The 26953-nt window shown below is 36.5% G+C and overlaps 1 protein-coding gene across 2 annotated transcripts; it reads right to left on the reverse strand.

Moving 5' to 3' along the window:
* Positions 1 to 139: 139 nt before the first annotated feature.
* Positions 140 to 26942, reverse strand: LOC107099187 (cohesin subunit SA-2-like). Of its 2 annotated transcripts, XM_015397215.1 has the most exons (32): positions 26790 to 26942; positions 26395 to 26511; positions 26211 to 26298; positions 24435 to 24599; positions 23277 to 23373; positions 23096 to 23172; positions 22930 to 23001; positions 19983 to 20187; positions 19504 to 19655; positions 19349 to 19422; positions 19111 to 19234; positions 18912 to 19010; positions 17041 to 17120; positions 16863 to 16970; positions 16682 to 16790; positions 16478 to 16583; positions 15051 to 15154; positions 14850 to 14942; positions 14661 to 14747; positions 14101 to 14301; positions 13201 to 13277; positions 13010 to 13097; positions 12852 to 12932; positions 11197 to 11289; positions 10944 to 11118; positions 7127 to 7263; positions 2676 to 2777; positions 2433 to 2584; positions 2223 to 2351; positions 1954 to 2141; positions 808 to 880; positions 140 to 733 (listed from the first exon to the last, which is right to left on the reverse strand). In XM_015397215.1, the coding sequence occupies exons 2-32, from the start codon at positions 26442 to 26444 to the stop codon at positions 607 to 609; spliced, it is 3513 nt and encodes a 1170-aa protein (XP_015252701.1). In that variant the 5' UTR covers positions 26445 to 26511; positions 26790 to 26942; the 3' UTR covers positions 140 to 606. The 2 variants fall into 2 exon arrangements, with proteins under 2 accessions (XP_015252701.1, XP_015252700.1); XM_015397214.1 differs by lacking the exons at positions 23096 to 23172; positions 23277 to 23373; positions 24435 to 24599; ... (1 more) ...; positions 26395 to 26511; positions 26790 to 26942 and having other exon boundaries at positions 13010 to 13094; positions 22930 to 22999.
* Between the last annotated feature and the right edge of the window lie 11 nt (positions 26943 to 26953).

Consider the following 26953-nt stretch of genomic DNA (forward strand, 5'->3'; position numbering starts at 1 on the left):
ATACATGTTTACAGGCTTGTGTTTCTAAATATCTTGTAGAATTATATGAGCTGTGAAAGTACTCTTAACCCTGATAACACAAACCCTGGCATGATTTTTGAGTCTTTAAATCATCCTAAAAGGTCATTTAAGACTTGAGTTTACATTTTCCTCAGCTGGTAACCCAAGACTAAAATGATTCCTAAAATTCAACTAAAAAGGTCACGCTGGGGTGGAAAATCTAATACCAGGACATTTATAATAATTAAAATGTTTTCTTTTCTTAAAAATGCATCCTAGAAAATAAAATTGAAATGTTTTTCCTTTTTTTTTTTTCTATACTTGTCCAAAGCTGGAAATGATACTAGAAGAAGTCAAACACTAAGAACCCTGTATCTTTTTAGAGTAATTAGAGTTAATTTGGCTCTTCTTCATCTACCAGCTTATTAACATTAGACATCAAGTAGTGCTGGAAGAAAAAAAGGTGCTTTGCGGTGCGAGAAGTCATACTTGGTTTGGGCCTTTTTATCATGTTAGAGCTTAAAACACTGGTGGTTCAGATCTGATCCAGAGCCGATGAAAGCCTTGTCCAGACAAGAGAGACGATCCACTTCGGTTTCCTGTTTCTCAAAGCTCGACGTCCACGCTGCCATCGTCTGACTCGCTGAAAACGGCTGAAGCTATGTTGTGGCTTTTCCTAGGAAGCTCTGGAGGAACGTGGAAGGGATCCATGTTGCCCAGGATCACCTGAGAACTGAGGTCACTTGGTTAAAATTAAGAGCAAGAAAATGTAGCTTTATGAATATTCTTCATCAAAACAGTTCTTACCTTTGGCCGATACTTGGTTTGTTAACCTTACTAACAGGATCAGTTAGACGAACTTGACTTGGGGACTTGTACCCTAAAAGAAAAACACTTTTTACACACTGAAAACTTTCAGACTCAGCCTTTCTAAGTCCTGTATGATCATTTTAAAATCTAAAAACCCTAAAGCTCAGAATGAAACTAACACAGAGGAGGTAAAGGATACAACTATGAGAAGGATGAAGGACTTGAGCATTGAAACAGAAAGAAAGACAGATGCAAAGTAAAGACAAACGAAAAGAAAGCTTAAAAAAAATTGGAATTATCGTTAATTAGGAAAAATTAATGATAAAATAAGGAAAGAAATGGACCCTAGAATGGAAACGATGCAAAGGAAGGAAGGAAGGAATTACTATAGGGTATATTATTATTATAGGTACAGCAAACATAAGAAAGGAATGACCATAAATGGAAAACGAGTTGAAGGAAAAAAGGATAATAGGAACACTAGAGTAACTACTAGAGCGACTCAATGTTTTGCAGTCTTCAAAGAAAAAGGATCCCTGTGTGTAATGCCACCACTGCACAGGAGTGCCTGCCTACAATGTTTCAGGAGGATATTATATTTCTTGTACCATGCATGTTAATTCTTCATTCCAATACTAAATTTGATCCCTTGGATTATAATTTCACTGCCATTGATATAACAGCTAACGTGAACTCTTGGTGGCTAAGTTGCTAAAGCTCCCGTATCATCATTGCAATTTTATCGTGCAGTTTAGAAAAGAAAGGAAGGATGCAAGAAAGGATAGAACCATGAAACAAAGGAGAGATTAATGACACAAGGAAGGATGCAAGTGTTAAAGGAAACGAAAAGAAAGAAATGAAGGCCAGGCCACACAATTCCCCTGTGTGAGTTTTTTTTTTAGACAAGACAAACCTTCTTCCCATAAAAAAAAATTGTTTTGATTCTGACAACTTTCCATTATTGTAAGGGGGAACAAACGCTGCCCAAGCAGAACAGGGCTGATTACCAGGCAATAAGGGCTGTATGATAAACTGTTCTCTTTTTGCAAAGATAAAAATAAAGTGCCGACTGAGTGAAATCCATCGATCTCCGTTTATTTAACTGTGGTGAATAGTTAAATACTTTTTTCCCACTACACATACCTTCCAATTTCTGTTTGGAGACGGGAGAGCGACTGTGGTAGGGCCTCCTGTCGGAGCTTACATACGACACGGCATCCTCCGCTTCTGCCACAGCCAATAAAGAAGCACGATAGTAGATAAGTGGCTGCCAGCGATCCTCCCTGAGGTCAATTATGTGCTCTGCTGTGTGCTTTTGCAGGTAGGAGAGCCTGCAAATACAGGAAAAAAAAAACAAAGTGTGAGAAATGTCAGAGTTCGTATCCCTCTGTCTTCCCCGTTTCTACACTCACACTGTCTTCTTGTCTGGTTTGAGCAGCTTGTTGGAGAACTCGCTGAGGATAGTCAGGTAGGAGAGGTACGGAGGTGTAGCGTTGTCTGGAGTCTGGTTGAACTCTTGGAACACAAACTCGATGCCGTGTCTGAACAGATCCACAAATAAACTCCAGCTACTTACATCTGATCAGACACAAACCCTGAACCGCTGGAGATCCGTCCCTCACCTGTGGATCATGACGAGACACTCACGGAACTTGACAAGGTCTCCGAATGTGAGGGCGAAGCGCCTGGCCAGCTCCTTGATGCAGGTGAACGTCTGCACTCCAGAGTGAGCTCTGCCACCGCTGTCCTGTTCCCGCTTCAGCTGCATAAACAGCTGCAGAGAGCAGAGAAAAAACACATCAGCAGCTCCAACTACGGAAGGAAAGGCTGATTTATTTTCTCTTTTTAACAAAAATTAGCTTTACCTGCTGCAAACAAAGCACGAGAGTACGAGCGCTCTCTATTTTATCTATTTGTCTGGTCCTGTAGATGGTTTCCTTAATGATGTCTCCAAAGTCGCTGTAAAGCTGGAAAGAAAATGAATGAGATGATGAAAATGTCTAAAGTTAAATGTAAAAAATACTTAGAAATGAAATAAAAAAATAAAAAGATTTCTATGCTTTATAGATTTAAAGGAGAAAGCAAAATACCTGTTTTTTTATTTAATTTTATACAGGATTGTTAGCGACGCGCTGTATTCGTGTTTCCCGGCCTGTACAGATATTTTACTTCATTTATATTCTCCTACGGCTAAGATATGTTTCCATTCACACAGAATCTTTCTCAATCAACTGCAGATATTCTTGCGTCCAAGTTTGCACACAACTTACAGAAGTATTTTTAAAAAGATGCAAAAGCTGCTGCTGCAATTGGGTTTCAGATTTGGAAAAATTGCTTTGCATGCGGTAAATGTTAACATTTGCATATCCTCCATCTATTAATGTGGGCGGTTTGGTCATTAGAATATGATCTGCAAAATGACGAAGGACACACAGAAAAAAGGTTTGCTTTCTTTGAAGATCTGCTCTGCACGTACAAAAACACCTGTTGGAAGATTTACTTATTAGGCCCTACGAATCACAACAACATTTAATTTCCCTATTGGGTTGATAAAGAATTTTTGAATAAAACTGAAAACAGACAGTTTTTGGCAAAAAATGAAAAAGTGAAAGCTCTTTAAAGCAGCTTTAATAACACCGGTACTACAGGATCACCAATGAGTGCATATCCAAAGCAAAGCTGGACTAACTGTAGTGGCGTCACCTGTGCAGAAAATACAGACCTTAAATGTCGTCATTAATGGGAGATTATCAAATATCAATGCAAACCAAATTTTGAATAAATAAGCATTTTTTATTTATAATTAACTAACATTTTGCTTTTTGTCAACCAATCCTGTTGGGCCTGATTCTAGGATCAATGCTTGCTAGATGCAGCTCATGCCCACTGTTGGTTCCACTCCTGGTCTGTTAGTCGTCCATAGAAGCCCTGAAGAACTTGCTAAAGCGTACGACATCAAGAAGTCAATAACTACACAAACATCTGGTGGACTCTGAGGTGGAACAGTGAGCTGAAAATGGATTGTTTCAGCAACAGTTAACAAATCAATACGAAATGAGATTTTATATTAATCTTAATGTTTATTCCAGTCCTTAGAAATAACAGATCCCCATTCCTTTTTTTTCTATTTGGAGCAGGGGCACCAATCATTTCTTTCTTTTGCATTTCTTTCCAAAGGTTTCCTTATAACTTTAATTAAAAGCTTATGTGCAATAAATACTTCAGCAATAATATTTTTTGATCTACTTCAGTGTTTTATCCATCTGGTGAGGAATCAAATGTGTCTGTGCCTGTATGGCAGACATATGGGGGATAGTGGAGGAACCCTTTAGTGGGATTTGATTTGACGACATCCAGCTTGGCTTTTTATCACAAATATAATGTGGCATTTGACAGACAAATGTTAGTTAACACACAATGCGATTTATATTGAACACGATTAAATCAGTTTCATAAGAGTTTAGGGCCTACAAATGAACTTTTACCTCAAGCTAAAAAAAAAATAAATAAATAAAACTAAACTTATTATGCCTTTGTGTCATAAACTGCACTCTTTTTTACTTATGGAGCAAAGAAAGCAAATTAACAGGTTGCTTATTTGACTGATTTTTACTTTGAACCCAAAAATTCTCTTCCTATCTCTGAAACATCAGTTAAGCTAAACATTAAAAGTCACAGCAGGGATAGTTTTCTATTCGTTACAATTATTCGTTTTTTAAGTTTTATTCATGATAAACCAAAAAAAAAAGTCTATTTGACTGTTCAACATTACAAGCAGGATGCAGACGGGTCAGTTTTTAAGGGCAGGCAGCAGTAAGCTAGGTTGGATCAGAAGATGGAAGTGAAGCTAATTTGTTTCTCAACATATCAACTTAGGGAAGGCAAAGGAGTTATGCTGCGTTTGATTTGTCCCAGAAGCAATGCTGGTGCTGTAACTGCACATCCAAAATACCAATGGGATTTATTAAATGTAGCATTGTAATAATAATAATAACACATAACAGCAGATTAATCTCCCTTCTATATGCTCAACCACTGCAGGAACCTCTTTAAAAGCATAGCATTGTGTTATAATCTCTGGTTTAATGAGATCAAACGATCAAACATTGCAGTAAAATTGGTACAACGTTCAGTAATCTATGTGTTGGCCTCCTCAAAGAATATTGAACCCAAGGCAATAGGCCAGGGTAGAAAGAATGAACGGGATTAATCGCGATTAATCGAATATTGAAATAATCGTCAATTTAGTAATCGATTAATCATTAACTGGAGTATAGAGACGTTAAAACATGCCTTTAGCTGACAGAGCAACCCAATTAGAGCCGTAATTATACCAAAACTGTAAAAAAAAAAAAATACATAGATATTTTGCATTTAATATAAAACAAATTCTTCTGTCAATATGCCCTGTCCAGAATTCCTCAAATGTAAAAGTTTTACTTTCACCTGGTTTAATTTCATCAAAAGTCTTCTTTAAGGGACCTTTTGCTATCCAATTATTAATCAATTAATCGAAATCGATCAATTTGCTATATAATCGTTAGTTGCAGCCCTACAATATAGCTCAGGCTGATGTTATTGTTTGGAAATACAACAAAATGTTCCATTATTTAGGTCATAAACTACCAATAAATCACTTCTAACCATTTTTATTTCTATAACCCCATTTTTAGACATTTTGTCTCCATATGAACCTCTGTTATTGCAGCTGCAATGCCTGTTGATGTGCATTCGACACACATCAGGAATCAAAGTTAGAACACTTTGTCTCCATCTAGTGGTCAAACTAAAAACAACATCCGATTCTACAGCCTTGAGCTACTTTTGAAATATTGGGTGACTGGAACAAATGGAGACAACATTTATGTAGTAACTCAAATTTAAATCTACCTAAAGAGAGGTCAGTAACATCAATAAAATAATCTAGTATATATACTGACACTGCAACAATTGTTGAATTAAGCTCATGATCAGTTAGGACAAACGTCATCAGTCTATGACAAATCAAAATGTTTATCAACCGTATGCGCTATATTTACTTAATAATCTGTTTAGATTAATTTCAGATGTTACTATATTATTTCAACATCAATATAAGCTAAATAAAAAGCCTTAGAAAGTCTGTCATGAATACCCACAGCAGAATCCTGTAGTAACTTATGACAGTTATTTTGCAATGTTTATAAAAATCCTCCTGTAAAGTTTTTAAAATGTTTCTTTTAAAAAGCAAAACTACATAAAATCCCCAAAACTCAGTCAGTGAAAAATTCTATAATCTCAGACTATAATGGATATGGAAATACCAAACATGTCAAACTATCATTATTGAATTACATTTCACTATAAATTGATATTGAATTTTCCACCATTAGGCAGTAAAGGTGTAAAGCTTAGCAAAACATACGTTTTAAACCTCTTTTAAGAAATATTCTTTTAGCATCTGACCTTAAACTTCAGTTGGTTATATAATTTTGACTGGAAACTCAGCAATTATTACTTATTACAAACCAGACTCTCACTAAAGATACATGCAAATCATCAAAAAAAATTGCAAAAACCTGACAGAGTTTAAAGTTTAAACAAGTTTAATAATTTACTCTACATAAAGTAAATCAATCAAAACTGCTTTTAAATAGTTTACAGTTCCGTTAAAATAAGAAATAATATAAAGTGCAAATAATTTGTTGCGAAAATACCATGAGATCAAAATAAAATTCTTCAAAAAATTAAGTTTAAAAAGGAAAAATAAATAAAATGCTGGCATAATATTCAATTACCGGTATATATATTGACAGATTTTAGGACGTAATATTTGCAATAGTCAATATAAATAAATAAAAAATAAATAAATATGACCAATATAGGTTTTAGGAAATTATCCCAAAAAGGTTATTAGAAACCATTGTTTTGATTTTGTGGTTGATAGTTTTTCATTTTAATTAGTATTATTATGACTGAAGTCTCTACAACAGAACTGTAATCTTCATCCTATCAGAAATAAGAGCTGCATTGATTTAAACAAGATCATCTCTATAAATGAAAACTTGAATGGGTGCAATCTCTAACATCAAACCTAAATCTAAATAAGTCATTTTTTCTCAAAATAAGTGCACTGTTCTTGAATTGAGGAGGTAAGTGAGACACTTTTCTAATTGAACAAGAAAATTTACATTTTAAATAAGAAAAAAAAATTGCATTGCATTGCATATTACCTAATTATCTTATTTACCTGCTTGAATTAAGAGTAAATAATGTTAATTTGAGATTTTTTTACTTATTTCTGGATCGTTTTTTGCAGTGAGGAATGAACCTTCACCTTCATGTAGTGCGGGTAGAGCTCGGCGGCCGCGCTCATCTCCAGCACTCCATGGACAATCAGCTTGCAGTAGGCGGCGAGCAGATTTCTTCTTCTGTGGAGATCCTCCAGTCTCTCCACTTCAGAGCATTCACTGACTGCGAGGGTGTGGTAGAAGCGTGTGATTAGATGTGAAACGGTCAAGAGGAAGAAAAAAAAACTTAAACATATGGGAATAAACCCAAAAGAGGGCTTAATCACACACAATCATATAAGGGAGAGGAAAAGAACAAGGCTTAAACTGGGAGGGGGAGTTTGAGTCTTGGGACAATGGCTTTAGCAGGTGGAAATCAAAGATAACATCAGACTGTAGTTATGGTTGTGACACCATGTGGCTTCAATCTTTCACTAGGCTAATAAAATGGGCTCTGAGGCGAGCCAGAGTTAATGGAATTTTCTCACGGAAAGAGATTGGCCTGATTTTTTGATGTACCTCGGTGCTCCTGCCCTCTGAGTAATCTCTGATCCTGGAGTTAATAGAAAACACTGTCCATAGAACAAAATCATTACCAGGAATATCCAATAAAGCAAAAGCTTTTTATTACATGTTCAAAAACCAATAATCCTGGATTACATTTGCTTGAACATTTAAGAGATTCCCACCAGGACAGTTATTGGCTTTTCTGGACTTTGCCATATTTGGATGCAATATGTCTGTAGAAGCAGAAGCTCTAATAAAGTGAATGAAACATTTTAGATATGCTAAATGAATTCAGAAGTTTACCTCCAGGACTCCGCAAAGGGATCCCCGGCATATTTTCTTTTACTTTTCTCCACATGCCACTCTTGTTTTGCTCATTAGGAACTGAAGAGAAGCACACATCGCCGTCATCGGTCTACACGCTGCTTCACTTTGCATAACAAAGTCGAGCGCACTTCCGTACAAATTACTCAATCCTGTTTCAGTCTGAAGGTATTAACAGGGTCTCCTTTGTAATTGGGGGTCAATTGTCAGGTCAGGTTGGAAATCAGGAGACGTTTACAGTCGGCAGGCAGCTTTGCTGCGACTTATTAAGCCAAACGCGTGGCTGTGCATTTAATAATCTGCATGGTTTCTGAGCACAGAAAACTGCAGCTCCAACCGGAGCGGAGGTGGAGTAACAGTGCCATCTACTGTGCAACACCGCAGGGATTGAAGATTTCAATGCTACTCTGAGTGCAGAGCTTTGCACTCCTTTGCAGGCCTTAAAAAAATAACTATAAACTGTAAAACTTTCTAAATTATCTAAAAGTTCCTTCATTTTATGCATTTACTTCAGACATTTACACACAGATTAAATAGAAAAAAACACAATGGAAGAAATTTACCGCATTTATTTCCATTGATTCTCATGATTGCAGCTTAACTAATAACAATTACAAATGGAGTTTCTCAAAAATCTGATTAATAATTACCGCTAATTTAAAAAAAAAAATAGAAATTTGCTGACTTGAATGATGTCCAGCATACGTCACTGACACCCTCCAGCAAGCATGTGAGCAATAAATGGTCAGAACTAATAAATCTGGCTCTGCACAGAGTCCTTATCCTGGAGCGGTCATGGAAAATTGAGTGGAAGGAAAATCTTATAGAAAAAGACATAAAAGAAACAATAATCATAGCCTTTAGAGCATTCATGATCTGCCATTCTGGACTTTTTGGTTCTGTTTTCATTTTGGTTTCTCAGTTATGCTTTATTTTAAGCTGTGTTGTTGTCAAAATTTCTTTTCAGCATTGTTGGTATAATTTATTCCTTGGTTTCATTTTAGTTAGTCATTCTTTTTTTATCTTTAGGTCATCCTTTCCATGGCCTCAGTTATCTCCAGTTCCTTCTCTTATCCTCTAGTTTTCACCTTGGTTAATCGATATTTTGTACACATTAGTTTTATTCCCCTTTAGCCTTATTTAAGTTCTCTTCTATTTACAGTTAAACCCTGTTTTCCCTGGTTATCCCTTGTTGTCCCCTAGTACTCCTTTCCTTTCCAGTTAGCTCCTCTCCTAGCTGTTTCTACCCACACCTGCACCCAATTAACTAAATACTCAAATCTTTGTTCTGTCTCCCATATATATTCCTCCTCTATTCCTCATAGCTGGATTCTCTTCATTTTTATGTATGTTCCTCCCATTTCTCCTTGTTTTTGGTTCCTAAGTTCCCTGCCTGTCCAGTCTGGATCTATGCTTCTGCTGCCACCAACTTCATTATACAACCTACAAGAACTCCACTCTACTTCTGTCTTTCCAATTGGTTCCTTTACGAACATCCACCAAACCTGACACAGCCCATTTAAGAGTCTGAAGGAGATTGCCAGGATGTAAAAAAAAAAAAAAAAAGAAAAGGAAAACAGCTGGAATCAGAACTTTATATCTTAGTTGTAGCAGGATATGGGAATTAAATGTCTAAGTCATTTTTTGGAACGAGGAAAAATGTCAAACACATCTTCCGTTGTCGAAGGATCAAGGCAGAGAAGTGGTGATAGTAAAGTTTGCATTTTGTATGGAAATAGTCCCAGAATCTGAAGAAATTAAGAATGAAGTTTCCACATTGCTGCACTGTGTTTTATCAACCATTACGTTAGAGTGGACGTCTACTGGGACCATCTAGAATTAGGGCCGATCATCTGACCACACCGTCTGAGGTTTGATGACCATGATTTGACTCGGATCGATTTAACAGTAATCTTTTCTGACCTAAACCTCATAGAGAATCTATGCTGAGCAAATGAAGACCACTATTACAGCACTATTACAGGCCAAAGCGATGCAGTGATTCATGCAAAAGCCCCAGAGAGCATAAACTGTTCGACACATGGAGATGCTGTTCAGTAGGCTGACATCTCCAGATAAAAAAAATATATATTTTTTGATTTTTTTAAGAGCCCTCTCCTATTTTTTTGTTCTTTTAAGCATTAATTTAGGTATAGAGACTCTAAAACACACCTTTAGTTGAAAGAGCATCCCATTCAAGGCAGTTATTATTGTAAAAAAATTTAAGAAAATATATAAACTCTTTTTTGTGTTAATATTATCTATCCAGAAGTCCTCAAAGGACATGGTTTTATCTTTACTTGGTTTAAATTCTGTGTAAACTCTCCTTTAAGGGAACTTTTGCCATCTGATTTTTTTTAGATCGATTTATCAAAAGAATCAACAGATTAATCAGCAACATAGTTGTTAGTTGCAGCCCTGCTGTTTTTTTTACCAGCCTTGCATATAATTTCCTCAGAATATTTATTCTCTTTTAGTTTAAAAGCCAAAATTGTCAAAAATATATGAATTTGTCAAATAAATGAATAAATCACATCTCTCACAAGTATAAAATAAACACTTAAGAAGAATTTTTAATTTCCTAGTTTATAGCAGATTGAGGTAAGTTGATTGTGATGTTTATTTTAACAGAGGATTTAGTTTTGTCACTTTTATCCTTTTCCATTTTAGACTATTTTTCTTCTTTTGCTTATACTAATACAGGATAACGTTTTTTCTCTATGCTCAAATAAAGACTGAAATATATATTTAAAAAAACACAAACTGAAAACATAAATCAAACAATATTTCTCCCTGAAATAAGAAATCTGTATAAACTTTTTTCTTCCATGTGAGCTGAACATCTGCTTTTTATGGAAAACATCAAAATCGATCAATCAAAATGCAAACATGCAGAAGATGTTGCAACATTCTGAGCACAGCATTTGTTTTCCATTTCCTAATCCTACCCCCCGTCTCCCCCTACCCCTCTCAGCTGGTCTTTGCTCACCTTTGCTGCCTGCTATTAATAATAATGCAATGTTGAGATCATACCTCTGCTTTGGTTGTCACAGTCTGGGACGACAAACACATGCAGGGATACGAAGGAGAGGAGCGCCCTCTGCAGTTTGGGACTGGGCGTGTAGAGCAGCGGGCCGAAGCAGGTGGGATCCCACACCTGCAGCTGGTATGAGTGAGCCATCAGAACATCGCACACCCCCAGAAAAGCCTAGAAGGGAAGGAGAGGTTAGAGAAAATGAAAGGAGAAAAAAAAAGATGAGAAAAATGTTCATCCTTCCTGCCGTACCTGAGTCCTCACGCCGTGGTCACAGTGGGAGAGACACCGATGGCTCCTCTCACAAAACAGTCGCAGCTGGAGCCTCTGGGCCACAGCCTTCTCCTGAAGAAAGGCAAAACATGTTGCGTCTCCAAATGTGTAAATACTAGCTATTAAAGAAAAGATTTCCAGACGGGAAAGAATAATACAACATCCATCCATCCATTTTCTGACACGCTTTATCCCAAGCGGTCCTCCAATTTACACAAAATTATTAATAAAGACAAAAAAAAGGTACAGAAAATGAATTTGTATCTCAAACCACATTCCTTGTGTAGTTTTTGGCATCATAGTAGAGAGATATATGATCAGCAAAATATAAATATTTAATCTAAGCTGTAAATTTGGACTTTGCTTTTAACAGAGGTCCATCTAAATCAATATATCATCCTTACTAAGAATCACCTCTATAACATGAGGTATGCTTAGAGTAAGTGAACCTGAGTCTTATTAAATCTAAGAACACCTAACCAGCTGCTGGGGTTGGTGGCGGCAGCATCATGCTGTGGGACTATCTGGCTCTCGTTGGTGCTGGTGGACTCAACAAAATGGACAGAATACTGAAGGTCGATCTCCTCCATACACTAAAACTAAGTCTATTTTTTTAATAAGTGTACGTTGACTTGATTTGAGTCAAAAAGTACAACGACGCACCGATGGATTCAGATTTTTGTAATTAAAACACTTAAAAAAAACATATCTATAATTCTATTTGAAGTGCAGCAACTCCAATGAGCATCAAATAAACTTATTTCAAGAATTTTTCTTTATTTAAGATTAATTAGTTTTTTCTAGATGGTTTAAATTCTGAGAAACTTGGCTGTAACAGAAAGCAAAATTAAACACAATTAATCCTGTGTTTGGAATATGTAAAACAGGCTCAAATTAACCTCAACCCTATTGGATGAGTATGAAATAAATCATGAAACCACAGATTTAAATAAACTCCACTTATTCTGCCCAGTACAGCCGTCAAACATCCAGCTAGAACATTGTTACTGTAGTATTCTTATGTCATCGAAGACTATAGCACCTGTAAAAAATAATCTGGGCTATATAAAATGATTAAATCAAGTTTGGATTGCAGAAAATTATTTTAAATTCACTGAATTTCAATCCACCTAAGAAGTCTAAGTTTAAGCTTTAGATCTGTTTTATTTGCTTTACCATCTGTTTTAATTTTTTTTTTTAATCTTTACTAGCCTTTTTTTGCTTCTATTTTACTCATTAATTTATCTGAGAGAACAGGCCAGATGCATGACTTAAGTTTGGCTGTCTTAACATGGATGTATTTTCCAATCCTTAATCAATTATCATATTAGATCCTATAAATTGATTCATCTTTTTTTGTATGCATTTTCCAGTCAACATTTGCAGCTCACACATTTAAATTCACTACTTTATTAATTTGCTGTTTAATGTTTATATAATACTAGTGTCAACCATTCAGGAAAAGGCTAAAAAAAAATTTAATAAAGGCAATTCAATTTAAGATCAGATTGAATGGAAACGAATTGATTCTACATCATGAGAATTACAATTAAATACATTTTGGAGTACATGATGCAGATGATCATGATGCAGATGATTGTGATGCAGATGATCATGATGCAGATGCAACCCACCTTGCAAGTTAAAGTTTCACTACTTGAGCAGAGGGACCACAGCATAGCGAATGACATGCACTGCAGTGCCTCCTCCAACAGCTGTAAAAACAATATACAATCAGAGAAAAAGACAAGAGAATGTAAACCAGAGAAAGCTTCTGATTTAGTGACGGAACCTCGGGTGGCGCTCCTCCCTGGCTGCTGTTGTCCATCAACAGAGGAGACAGCAGATCAAACACGCTCCATCGACCGAGGTCATGACAGCTAGCACAACACAGACAGAAACAGATTGGAGCGGGAAACGCATGAGGAAGCCAGTTTGGCTAAACTGTTGACTTCCTGCTCAACCTCATTAGTCACATCTTACTTGTGGAAAGCTTTGAGTTTCTTCAGCGTTGTTACAATTTGTCTGATCTTCTCTTCTTCAGCAGAAAAACAGCCTCCCTACAAAAAGCGAATAAACCAAAAACTGTTTTCTTATTTAGGATTCTGTTTTTTTTGTGTTGTTAATATAACAAAATGGAAGATCGGAGGTCTGTAGAGTTACACAGGTTCTGTAATTCACACCAACAACAATACAAACGTTATATCTGAAGAGTAACAAAAAAGCCATTTCAAAATATCTTAAAGAATTCAGACAGATTTTTTTACAACCAATATTCTATTTGCTGCTTTTTTATGTCGGCCGAATAAATTAGTAGATGAAGAAACCAACAACTGAAAACTGATCCTTAAAAAATTATTTGATGTCATCAATAATTATTTTGTATGTAATCAGTTTTTTTAATAAAATAAGGGATTCAACTAAATATAAATTTCTGCTCTAAGAAGGTTGTAATTTTAAATCATTGAATGGCTTTTGTTATGGACTCATAATCTAGAATGGTTATTCTAATTTGACATATTCTTAAATTATCATATGGAAAATCAAACGAAAAAAATTATTTAAGGAGAAACCTAAGAGTATTTTATTTTTAGAACTTTATTTTTTAGAAGTTTTGATTTTTACCTTTTAGGAAATTGAATAATAAACCAACCCCTGAAACTCATAGGGTTTTATGTAAAAAACTTACTGTTTTTTTTTTTTTTTTCTTAAAAAACCTAATACGACTTGGTAAAAAAAAATCTAATTTTTTAATTTATCACTTATAAATATAAAACCAGCAAAATGCATGGAGGACATACCAAAGTGACTGAAAACAGAGGACTACAGAAGTATTTCCAAAAAACACCTATCTGGCTATATGAAGCGAGGAATGACACCCACCCTGAGTGATTCCCCCAGCAGCCCTGTCAGTTCATCCACCCAGCGCTGGACCAGAGCGTCCCGTGAAGCTCTGGCTGCAGAGGACCAGGCTGCTCCATCGCCACACAGACTGAGGTAAGTCCGAGCCGCTGCTTCAAGAACCGCAGGACTCGAGTGGAGATCCAAAACAGCTGCCATCTCTGTCATCAGGCTAGAAACTAACTGCACAGTTGGCATCACATGAAATGGTTAACTATCTTTCATTTACATTCACATTTTCATAAATTATATATATTTTCCATCACTTTTGTGCTCCAAATATTTTAATAATAAACGAAAAAAAGATCTAAGATAAACTAAATTTCACATCGCTAAACATGTTCACCAATATAGTTAATTGTAATTTCTGAATTATTAAAAATGTAAATTGAAAACTTATTTTTCTCTTCATTATAATAACATAATCAAAAATATAAATTCAATTTCTAATTCAACTTTTTCTTAGCGATACTTTTCAAACATAAAAAATGCTTATTTTTTTTGTATCATTTAATATGAGCCCTAATGGCTGCAATGCCGACCTGTGAGTTTTTAGCCTCCTGACTATCTGAGTGGAAGTACTGAGGAATCCGCATCAGGGAAGCCACAGCATCGCCAGTGCATGAAAACTGCAAAAAACAGCAAAGTTATTCATATTATTATTGCCACTTAAAAATGGACAGTTTTTTTTTTTTTTTTTTTTTATCTACAGCTGTAGCTGGTATAAATACCTTGGAAAGTAACTTAGGGAGCACAGAAAACAGATGTTCAGTGAGGTTTAAACAGTCGTCAGCTTGAATTTTCTTCTCCCTGCTGCTCATGACCTGCAGCAAACAAAGTCTGCTCTGGGATTTAAAGGTTTACGTCGTACTAGATTAAACGTGAGATATCATTCAGCTTTCTTTCATTATTCAACCCCATCATACACTGACCTTCTTGGTCCCGCTCCTCCCTACCAGAGCTGGCCCCTCTGCAGCCTGACGTACCGACGCAACCAGGATCTCCACAATCACTGCTTGTTCTGCTGGAGTAAAACCTACAACACGAAAACCCATCGTTTGAAATAAAGGCACTGAAACATAGGGTTTAAATTGATTAGGAAAACCTTTGGATTCAACAATGTAATCAAAATATACTGAAATTATATCAGGTGAAGCAGAGAATATTCTCTTATATGTTTTGTTGCTGTCTTTTTTTTTTTTTTTTTTTATCGTTTTCAGTTTTGGTTCAATTGTATTTTATTGATTCCTAATCTATCTAAAGTTTCATTTTAGCTTAGCATATCCTCACTTAAATTAGTTTACCTTTACTTTTCTTAGATTATTATTGTTTAACTAACCGTATCTTAGTTTAGATTTATTCAGTCCATTTCAGTCATATTTTAGTTTCATTTAGTTCACTTTATTTTAGTTTAGCCAAATTAATTTAATCTTTAGTCTTCCTTGGTTAAATTTAGCTTAATAGTTCTTAGCTTAGCCTACTTTAGCTTATCTTCATTTATTTTATTGTTACCTAGACTTACCTCAGTTCTGTTCAATTAAATTCAATAAAAATTACTTTTTCTTATATTTAAGCTTTCCTAAGCTATTTAATCTTTTTTTTTAATCCATCAATTTTAGCTTTTCTTACTTTGATATAGAGGTTTTAATATAAACTTTTTATTTTAGGTTATTTTTTCTTATTTTGACTTATTTAAGCTTATCTCGGTTAAATATAGTTTATTTTCATCCAGTTGTACTGAGCTGGTTTTATTTAACATGTTCATGTGATCTATTGGCTGCTTCTTGGCCTTTTCAGTCACTGAAAGATTTTAACTAGTTTTACTATTATATACAGTTTATTTATAAACTATATTAAGTTCTCAACCCCTTTGTATGACTTTTTGTATTTCATGCCAGCATTAATTTTAAAAAGCTGAACAAATTTAATCAACAGCTCTGTGCTTTATGCTGCATTTTTGATCAGTCAGTGAATGCACCATAAATTAGTGGTTTAATGAATTGACTGTTTCTATCACATGGCAAATTAGTTCCCTTTAGGGCAGAGGCCACAAGATTCTAATACCATCATGTTTCTACTGACTACAGTACATGTTATAATAATAACTACCTATGCAAACTATAAATAATGCGTATTTATATAATAATATTTATATATATATACATATTATAATATATAAAATAATAAGTTTAAACTGTAATGATAGCACACATAATTTGTTATGTTATGTTTTTGATGCATAATGCTAGAAAAGCCATGACTTTCATATATTAGCTTTTATATTTTACATTTTACTATTGTCTAACACAGAAACTGCTTTGTTGTTTTTGTTTTTTTCCATGCCACATTATTTTCCTACCTGGGCTGCTCTGCAGCAGTGCAGCTGTGAGTGTCGGCCAGTCTTTCAGCAGAGATGCACCGCAGTCCCAAAGGCTGTCCACCAGATAAACAACATGCTTGTGGAGCTTTAGGTTTACATAAACAGGCAAAATGAATTAAATCATCCATCAAATATTAAATATAATAAAGGTAGATTGTAAAAATCGTCCAGTCTGGTTTTCACCTCAGACTCCTGATAAAACTGCAGTAAAGCTTTAAGTATCTGTTGTCTTTGCTCCTCTTCATTCCCTTCATCCTGATCATCAGAGGTAGGAGTTACAGCACTGAGAATCCTGAAAAACAAAATGTTTTTTTTTTCCTAAAAAACTTCTCTTATTCGTTAAGTGGGATGAAGGCGTTTGTACCTTGAGTAGAGCATCTCCCCTGCAGTGGCAGCAAGAGGACGATGAGAGGCGAAAACAACCTGAAGGAGCTGCTTGTAGTCCTCAGCAGTGAGCACCTCATCTGTAGCTCTGAGGAATGAATAGGAGTATAAAGAAAAAAATAAAAAACAAAAAATTAATCAACATAAAAACAACTCACCTGGAGATTAGCACCAATAGTTTCATCGTCTGCACTGCAACCTCGTTGTCCTTATCCAGCACCATGGAGACCAAACGGTTCTGGGACACAGTGGCAAAAGTTTTCAAGTCTTTTATTAAGAACTATTTGTAAAGGATTTTTTTTTTTATAAAAACGATTCAATAAGAATACTAGAATTTTACCACCTTAAACTCTTCACACCTCTTAAAACTTTTTCACTTTTGTTTTCAGATTTTATGTGACAGACTGATGCAAACTAATGCAGAACTAAGATGTGGAAGATGACAGAAATTATTTTTCAATCTATGACCAAAATTTCAAAAGTGTGGCATGGATCTGTATTGGTCTATAAAGGACATAAGTATGTAAAAATGGCTTCTATGCCATCTTTCAACTAAGGCTTTCTTCTGCGTAACCTTCAACCCAGGTATCAGCTCAATTGGAGATAAATTAAATATATATTTTTAGATCAATATGCAGCACTTAGTGCAAACTGATAATTGATGTGGCTGCTCTTCATAAAAACACTGTGATCAGATCCGTCAATCAATGAGTCATGTGACCCAGAGCGTGGGTTTACAGCAGCCTGTGTTTCCCTTAAACACAAAAGCTAACTAAGCTAGAAGTTACTGTAGGCCAACAAACAGGTGTTATATTTCATTGATCAGATGTTTGGTTCTAAATGAAGGAATTAATCTACACACCTGAATGTGGCCGAGAAAAACATGGCCCGCTATCAGATTCCTGAACCGGTTAAATTTGTGACAGCGATTGCTTTCAAGGGAGCTAAACCTGGAAGTTGTAGTTCGAGCACCCCTAAATGTTCCAGAGAGTGGTTTAAACCAGTTCACTAGGAGTTTATGATGAATAGATTTTTGTTGTTGAACAAGCTGAGCTGCCGATCACTGCAGCTCCTCCAAAGTTAACGTGGGCTTCTTGGCTTCATTCCATTCGGGACGATATGAAAGATTTATTCTAATCTTTAACAAAGCTTGCTCACCCTGTAAGTTTTTGGTAGGCTCCTATTTGTTTCTGTTGCAGTTTTGCATGATATATTGAACAGAGTTCTGCTATCGGTCCAAACCTTATTTTGTTGATTTTCTGCTGTAACTTTGCCTGGTTTAATTTTCTTCCAAAACTTTCTCCCTGACCTGTCTGCTGTCTTCTTTGGTCTTCATATCAATATCTGATCATTGCTTTTTTAACACTTCCCTAAAGCCTTTGTTGTCGGAAAATTTTGATTTCTCTTATTTCATATATTAATGTATCCTATTTACTCACTATAAAAGTTTTCACTCAGTCTCTTTCACCTGCAAGGCCACCCAATTCTCTGCGTCAGGATGTTTGTAGACCAGACATAGCTTCTTCCCATAACAAACCAGTGTGTTTCTCAAGGTTTATCAATAACATTACAGTTAATGAAAGTGTCTGTAATTTGTTTTGACTCTGACTACTTTCCATTGTTGTAAGTAAGGGGGATGAACGTTGCTCAGGCAGAACTGGGCAGAATGCAGTGCCATAAGGCCTGTATGATGAACTGTTCTCTCTTTGCAAAAATCTTACGAATCAAATGCCGACTGAGTGAAATCCATTGATCTCCATTTATTTAACTAGGGTGAATAGTTGAATACTTTTTTCCCACTACACTTTCTAGAGAAGTGATTACCTTATGCTGGGAAATGTAAGATAAGTTAATAGGTAATTCAGTAATTAAGGAAAATTATTTAGCTCGATAAAGATAAAAATCATAAATCACTCCAACAAACAAAGTAACAAATGGAAACAAAACCTCTAAATCAGTTACAGACGGGTTACAAACATTCATAAGCCATAATGAAGAGATGAAGGCTTAAAACTGGGAGCTTGTTTACCTTAAATCGACTGGTAAATAGATCTAGTTTGGGGAGGAGGACAGGATCACCGAACAGACCCTGCAGAGCTAACACACACTTGAGACGCACATCAGGGACCTGAAAGGTGACGTATAAAGAGTGTCAGCTGGTTTTCAGTATCATAGAATCTACTAAGTTTAGGACTTTCCTATGAAAGTTTACAAACAAAGCAGCCGACCTTATCATGCATCATCCAGCCCATGTATTTGAGGTAACTGTCATTGAGGAATGCAGAACTGTAGAGCTTCATCCACAAGCCTAACTCCTCCATGCAGACAGAGCGGATATCTGGAAGAATGTCCCTGCATAAAAACACAAATATATTCAAAAGAAGAAGAGTACCCTTTATATAAAAAAAGTAGATCGTTCAAAAGAAGAAAAAAAAAAGTTACAGCAATGTATGAAGTGTTGTGTACCGATATCTTTTAAGAAAAACTCCTTTGACGAGGATGTCCATCATGCTCTCAACCTCCGCTTTCTTTTCCTGCAACTTTTTAGAAGCATCAGAGGACACAGGGCAGGCATTAAAGTTTGATTCCTTCACACAAATGAAAAAATAAAAATGTCCTACCTCAGAGATCTTCTTCTGTATTCTTTCCAGCTGCTGAGAGCTCTTCTGTCTCGCTGTCTTTGTCCTCTGCACGTCGTACAGCTTCTGACTGTTCTCAACCCCAACACTCAGGCTCAGGGCGACAGTGAGCAGAGAGCTCAGCAACTTCACAGCTTGTGACACACGTCCAGATAAAAAGCCAGAGTCCATGTTATATTTTCTCACTATGATTGAAGCATATGTGTATGGAAAGCCAGATGGACCAAAAACAGCTGACTTTTTGTGTTCTTTTTAGGCTTTGTTTGCATTTAATTCAAACATCCATTCAGTCAGAGCATACTGTTTTTTTGAGAAACATGCCGATATGAATTTAGTGTCTGCACAAACAGGGCATAAATGACCCTTTAACATATCAAAGATGATTCAGAGGCACAAAATTTTCCATGTTTTTGGCCCTCTTAATTTTCCATATCCGCGTTGAAACGTATCGCCTCCCTTACCTGCGAGGGTGCACGTGTGTCTGAATGCCCTCATGAATGAGTTTGACAGCTCGGTGAGCAGCGAGATGAGGCTGCCCATCAGGTAGCTGTCAAAAAGGACGCTGTGCTGACACCGAGCCACCAGCACCGACACAAAATCACAGAGCTCGGAGTGAAACCAGCGACCAGACGGTCCGGACTGCGCGAGAGGATAATCCGCACAATCCTGCAGTGGAGAGGGAAACATAAGCAGTGGATCAGTTACAGAACATTAAGCGTAGCTCTACCTAATTATACAAAATCAGACATTGTATACAAATTTTTACTTTTTTTTTTTTTTAGTAAGATTATGATGTGATTATTTTTCCAATTCCTGTAAATAATTTTCAGTCACTGTTTCTATAGCTTTTAACTGTTCTTTTGTTTTTCATATTAGGCTAATCATTGTTTTGTGTTAGTTTCTATTGAGCGTTTTTAACGTGTTTCATCTAAATTCATACATAGTTTCAGTATTTTTCTCACTTTAAATGTGCAGAATGCTTTAAAAATAAGCATTGATTGATTGATTGACCCATTTGAAGCCTGATGCAGAGCAACAATAAAGTAAATACAGTAAAGATCAAAATGTTTATGTAATTTTAAATAGTTCCCTGAAACCTTCTAAAACATCACATTAAAAAAACGAAACGTTATAATCGTTTTGTATTAAATTAGGAAACAGTAACTGAAACTTAAATTATTCTATTAGGGCTCTGAGGCATAAAACTACTAGAGGTCGAAATTTCCACCTGCGCTTAAATATTTGATTAAATAGAAACGAAATCTGGATGAGATGAGTCTGCAAAGATGAAGTCTTTCCAAGCGTGCAGCTTGTAGGACTGCCTGAGAGGCAAGTTGCTAAAGCAGTTTATTTGTTATTTTTAAGTCTTCTTTGCGTGTTACCTATGTGCTTTTAAAAGAGCACGGGAACATACCAGATAGGATCCAAGTCATAGATTAGATCAAAATCTAATTTTTTAAGCAGCAAAGTGTGCGTTTTAGGAGGAGAGACAACACAAAACCCAGCAGTTTTGTTCTGTTGATTCACAGGGACACAGGAAGCACTGATGGACAAGAAAAAGATGAATAATGTGACTTTAAAGGAGGTTGATGTTTTCTTTTTTCAAAGACCTGGGAAAAACACCGTTTGTGAGATGGAGCATAGAGAAGGAGACAGAAAGAGAGCAGCATAGCAGCCATTAAACCCAAGGATCTCAATATCTACCTTTTGAATAAGGCCGGGCATACGCTGTACGATATTTTCCAACCATTGTACTCAGCTACAGCTCAAACTGACGAAAACCACAGGGTTTAAAAGTTCACAGCTGACGATGCATCTTCTTCCACTGTGCGGCCTGAAACTCTGATGTGAGCTACCTGCTCACAAACCACACGTTGGACCGAGCACCGAGAGATGGTGCTGGTCAGACTTGTCAATCTGGAAGCAGAAGAAGAACTCCCCTGTTTGCAGATGTGCAGTGCTTGAGGTTCTGGTAAATCGGCTCGTAGCTCTGCTTCAACAGCAGGATTTCCACGAACACCTTACGACGGGCGACTGAATTTCAAACATGTTTGATTTTCTCCCGACCTTAAGATTCCTGATCAGGAGGTGGCTGTGACACCATCCTGGAAAGAATTATCAGCTGTGTTGCTGCCATCAACACCTTTATTTATAGATGTTGGAGATCGGCCTGTTTTTCAGTGTAATCCTGTTTCTCTGACTGTCACTGGCTGGAAGTGGTCTCTTCATCCTCTGACATGGGAGCTGGCTCAGAGCTCATCTGCCTGGCTGTGTGTTTCCTGAATGGGGCCGCCTTTTACAGCTGCTTTTTGTAGCTCTGCTTCTGTCTGCTTGAACCCCAGTCGGCCTCAGCAGATGGCCGCTCACACTGAGCCTGGTTTTGCTTGAGGTTTCCTCCTGTTAAAAGGGAGTTTTTCCTCTCCACTGTCGCAACAAGCATGCTTAGTGTGAGGGATTGTATTTGAGCTAATGAGTCAATGCAATCAACTTTTTCCTTAGATAGAAAACTTTGAATCAATTTGACTGTATGGTCTGGTTGAATAGTAGTAAAGTGCCTTGAGATGACATGTGTGGTAAATAAACTGAATTGAGTTGGTAGTGAGAGGCTGATCGCCCCTCTTTTCCCCCTGTATACTACACGACGCAGGGCGCACGATGTTTCTCGCACGACTTGAAAATCGTCCCCAAAAAGGGAAAAAACACGTACAGTGTATGCCCGGCCTTAGGGGATAAGACTACTGCTCCTAAACAGTTAGAGCTAGTTTCTAGTTCCCACTCACTCAGTTTGGCCCACAATAGAGAGCCTTTCATGAAAACTGGTTTAAAAGTTTAAATGGTTGGAATATTCTTAAATAAATGCCACTTTCTGTTTTACGATACATTAGTGAATGATGCGGTCAGTAAGCTTCAAAAATTGAGAAGATTTGTAGAAAACAGTTAAATGTTTTTTGCCTTGACAGAAAGCTCTCTCTGCACCCCTAAACCTCTAATCTAGAATAACCCCTGCAGTCTAAAAATGTAAGGTCCTGAAATCTCTGCTTTAGTTTAACAAAAGATCCTAATATGTGCATCTTTAGGGATCTTTTGTCCTTTTTTTTTTTTTTTTGCATTCAGTTTTGTAAATTTAAAAAAATTGGAAACTTTTTCCTCTTTATTTTAAACAAAAACTAAAATCCCGCTCTCCCGTTTTATCTTTCATCTTGTTCACAGACCCTAAAGCTTCCTCTTCCTATGTGTAGCCGATTGCTTCAGCCAATGCAGTAACGACAGCAGAGAATCTATATACATAAAGTTTATTACAAGTTAATAAAAATGCATATCACAAAAGATGCAAAAAACTTTTAAAGTCCTCAATATATCAGAAACGATAAATACATAATCTGCTTGAGAAAGAAAGCATGTACTGACTGCATCCATTGGCCAGGTGACTGTCAGGATCCATGGAAAAGCAAGAAAACGCTTGTACTGCAGACCAGCGCCCTGAAACACACATGCATCCATATGCATTTAAGCCAGTGCATTAAAACATTCCTGTCTTTACACAATTAATATACCTAGAATAAAAAGGATATACCTCATCCAGCTCCTCAACCATCTTACTCTTCACATCTTTATCCTCTTTATTGTGGCACATCTCTGCTGTCACCACTCCTAGAGAAGATCCAAGAACAACAGGACACACACATAAAACTGGTTTATTTTGTCAGGATACTGGGAGGAGGATAAAAATGTACATATTTGCCGGCCTTGCTTGCCTTTGCATCCACAGCACTGGATGAAGAAGCTGATGAGATCTAGTAGAGAGGAGTCTCTGTCCGCTCCGTACGCTTCAATCCAGTCATCTATCACGGCCTACGATGGCGACAAATACCAATAAGAGAATTCACCTATCTAATGCATATTCTTGTTTGAACCTTGATCTAATATTTAATTTTATTTAGAAAGAACTTTGGGTCCTGGATGTATTTCCTGTTAATCATTTCACACCAATCAGACTTTTTCGTGTTTAGTTCTGTAAGCAAATATTTGCCCTCAGATATCTTTCAGTGTTGCTTTTCTGTCATGCATTAATGATTCAGAGCATCAAACTAATGGTGAATAAATAAAGGTTTTCAAAGGATAATTGCAATTATTAAAGAAAAAAAAACTTTCTAAACCAACCTGAACCAAGATAAAAATGTAATTACCCCCCTTGGCCAAGCTAGAAAGGGCTAAAAAAGCTATTTCTATTTGTTTGGGATTCCAGCAAATCACAGCAGGAGTTATTGTCCACCAGTGGAGATAAGATGAAACAGTAGTGGTCCTTCGAAAGACCACATCATAACATTTAAAGCACCGCAGACTTTATTTGACTCAGTTCAGTGTCCTTGATGCATTAATAGGATCAAAACAAAAAGATGATAAAAATACAAAAAACATAGTTTTTCTTAGAAGAATACCCATCACGCATGCGTTTAGACATGTTGGTCTTGGGCTGCATTGGGGATTTAGAACCTGGATTACTTCAGATTATGAACAGGGAAACAAAGTAAATAAGGATTTGATAGATGGAGCGACAAAATCTTAAATAGTTCAGGCTTTAAAATCCTCCAATCTGGCTAAATTAAAGTAGTTCTTCAAAGAAAAAAAACATCCAAAATCCCCCCAACATGATGTTTTCTTCCAGTTACCAGAAATTCTCGAAGGCAACCGTTGGCATTGCACAGTCAGGAATGACTATTAGGGCCAATTACTTTTTTTTTTTTACAAACAGCCATATTGATTTGAAATTAATCTCATTTCAGTGCAATAAAAAGGCGTTTCTAGCCCACTTGCGTGATTACTTTCCAACTTTTATATATGTAATACCATAAAGGCAACATAAATACCAGCTTAGGATGTCTAAGCGTACTGATGCTGATTAGCCGTCTTACCTCTATGGCACTCTTGCCCATGGTGATGACTTCAAACAGGGTGACCGCCTCCACCTGCTTCTCTTTGGCATGTTTATCCTGTGCCTTTCTAACCCTGCTGCCGCTTGCTCTGGCTCTTTTGTGTTTGACATTCTCCGAGACACTGCACGCTCTTTTTCTTCTTCTCTGCATAATTAGATTTTCATATTATCAGTAAGAAAAATGAATTTCTTGAAAGTCATAAAGCATTTTAATTCACAAACTTATAGAGGAATACCTTCAGAATTTGATGATTCTAAGAAATTATGAAAATGCATAAAAATATCCAGATATTTACAAATATTATTTTAAAATGAGAGTGCAAGCATTTAATTTACCAGTTAAACCTCATTACATTTTAAAATCTCTTTATCTTGACCTCGTTTTGCCAATATTCAGTCTTTTGGACAGCTCCCGTTGCATAAGGAGCTCATCCTGTTTGCTCCAAGGATTTTAACAACATTCAAATTATTCTAGTCCTTAAAGGAGTAAAATATTAAAACATGTTGGGATTCAATTAAAACCTGTTGGAAAATCTGGAGTGCGATTGTGGTTTGGTTTTTCTCATGTGGACTCTTTGTTCAAGAAAAGCAAAACATTAGCTTGCCATGTTAACACCACTCCTGTCTCTGTTCCACCAAAAGTGAAAGTCTTGTGCATAACCAAGAAATGGAAAAAAAAAAAAAGGGATGCCAAATATATACATAAATCTTAAAACAATTTATTTATGACTACTTAAGAAAATACCAGGTTGACTTTGTGCACATAATAAAAAACAAGGAGCAGAGGACACAGCCCTGAGGGGTGCCGGCGTTACACCATATTCTGTGCCCCATATTTTGTGACCCAAGGGGGCGCTACATGTACTTTACCACAGATTTTTTTAGGTATGTGTTTTGTGTCATTGGGCATAGGTAATAATCCTGTGACATAAGTGTTAGTAGATACAGCAGGCTGGTGAGGAGAATCCGCAATAGAGCTTGAGATAGGTCACAGAATATAGTGTAACACAATTAGGGAAAACACCAAACTGTGTTTGATCAACAAGTTCAAGTTTAGGGCTGTACACAATAGTGAAACAAAGTGGCAGACTAGTGGTTAGAGCACAGAGCTTATAATGGGTCTCTGAGCAAGACCCTTAACCCCTGATTGCTCCCTGAGCGCCGCACGATGGCAGCCCACTGCTTCTCAAGGGGATGGGTTAAATGCAGAGGTAAATTTCTCCTGTGTGAGATCAATAAAGTTCAATTATTATGTTTGTCATTTTGAACTAAACTTCGGTAAAATCTGAATAGTGTAGCTTTAATTTGATACCCCTAAAAATAAAAACAACCAGTTGCTCTTAATAGCATCCTAAAGTCAGGTGGTGAGTAATTTATCTAATGAATTATGATAGATAGTGGTAACATGTTACAGGCTACAAATGACCTGCAGCGCAGTTATAGCTGAAGGTGTTTCATCAAAGTATTTAGGAGATTAATACAAATGCATGTAAAATGTTTCAGTTTTGTTTTTTTCTTTTTTTAATTGGGGCACATTTTTCGAAATCTTTAAAACACTTTTTTTTTATCTACAACAAAAATCCCAATAAAAGTCATTTAAATCTGTAGTTGGAATGTGGCAATTATAAAAAGTTCAATTGCCAAGATCCTTTTTGTGAGGAAGTGTTTCTATAAAAGCATCTCTACACTTTCCACTTTTAATTGTTTTACTTTCTGCAGGAAAACAGCATGCAGAGAATGAGTAAAAGTAACCCACCACACTCTTCCGTCTGTTCTCATTCCCTGACTCATCTTCAGAGTGACTGACAGCTCCAGCTGAGGTAGTCCCAACCTGAGAGTTTGCACTAGAAAGACAGAAAACATCACATGTGATTACAGAAGGACATTTTAATCCACATTAAACAAAACGCCTTCCACTGTTTTAGTAAACATGTCATTACTTTCTATCTGAAGACCTGGATGCAGCTGCAGCAGAAGATTCTGGTATCATTTCCTCCTTAGATCTTCACATCAGGTTCACTATATATGACATCATCCTTGGGAGCTTTGACTGGATGCTTGTGCAAACAACAACACATGTTAGTAAACCATAACAACAGCTCTAACTTTGTCTCTCTGCTAAAACATCTGGTCTGGTCTCATTTGCCTAACAAAAATATAAACAGCCCACATGCGACAAATGGGAAAACTTAATTAATATTAGATTTGCTTTTCATAAAAAACATGTGATCCGTGAAATTTTAAAGAAATATCTGCAGCTTTTTTACCCGACAAAACCTGCCGCCGCCTTAGCAGTGACCTACAGGTCACTCTGAAATCTTCAAAACCTACTTACCTCCATTACACAGATTCATAGGTTTATTTATTCGTTATTTTTTGTTTCGGTTTTTATCTGCAGACTGTCATTTCAAAGGTTTCCTCTCATTTCCTCCGTCGTCGCCCCAAACTCTCACAATCAAGGTATCGGACAGCCTAACCGAAGCTGATTGGCTAGAAACT

Source organism: Cyprinodon variegatus, unplaced genomic scaffold, assembly GCF_000732505.1.
Source record: "Cyprinodon variegatus isolate N-32 unplaced genomic scaffold, C_variegatus-1.0 Scaffold844, whole genome shotgun sequence".
NCBI classification, from domain to species: Eukaryota; Metazoa; Chordata; class Actinopteri; order Cyprinodontiformes; family Cyprinodontidae; genus Cyprinodon; species Cyprinodon variegatus.

Bases quoted from the DNA above. Each gene is read 5' to 3' on its own strand.
- LOC107099187 (XM_015397215.1), bottom strand. From the start codon at position 26,444: ATGATACCAGAATCTTCTGCTGCAGCTGCATCCAGGTCTTCAGATAGA. The intron at 19,235-19,348 runs GTACACAACACT...GTTTTTATGCAG, and splicing joins GTTTTTCTTAAAAGATATCG to GGACATTCTTCCAGATATCC. The intron at 14,943-15,050 runs GTCAGTGTATGA...TGTTTGCTGCAG, and splicing joins GGAGGAGCGGGACCAAGAAG to GTCATGAGCAGCAGGGAGAA.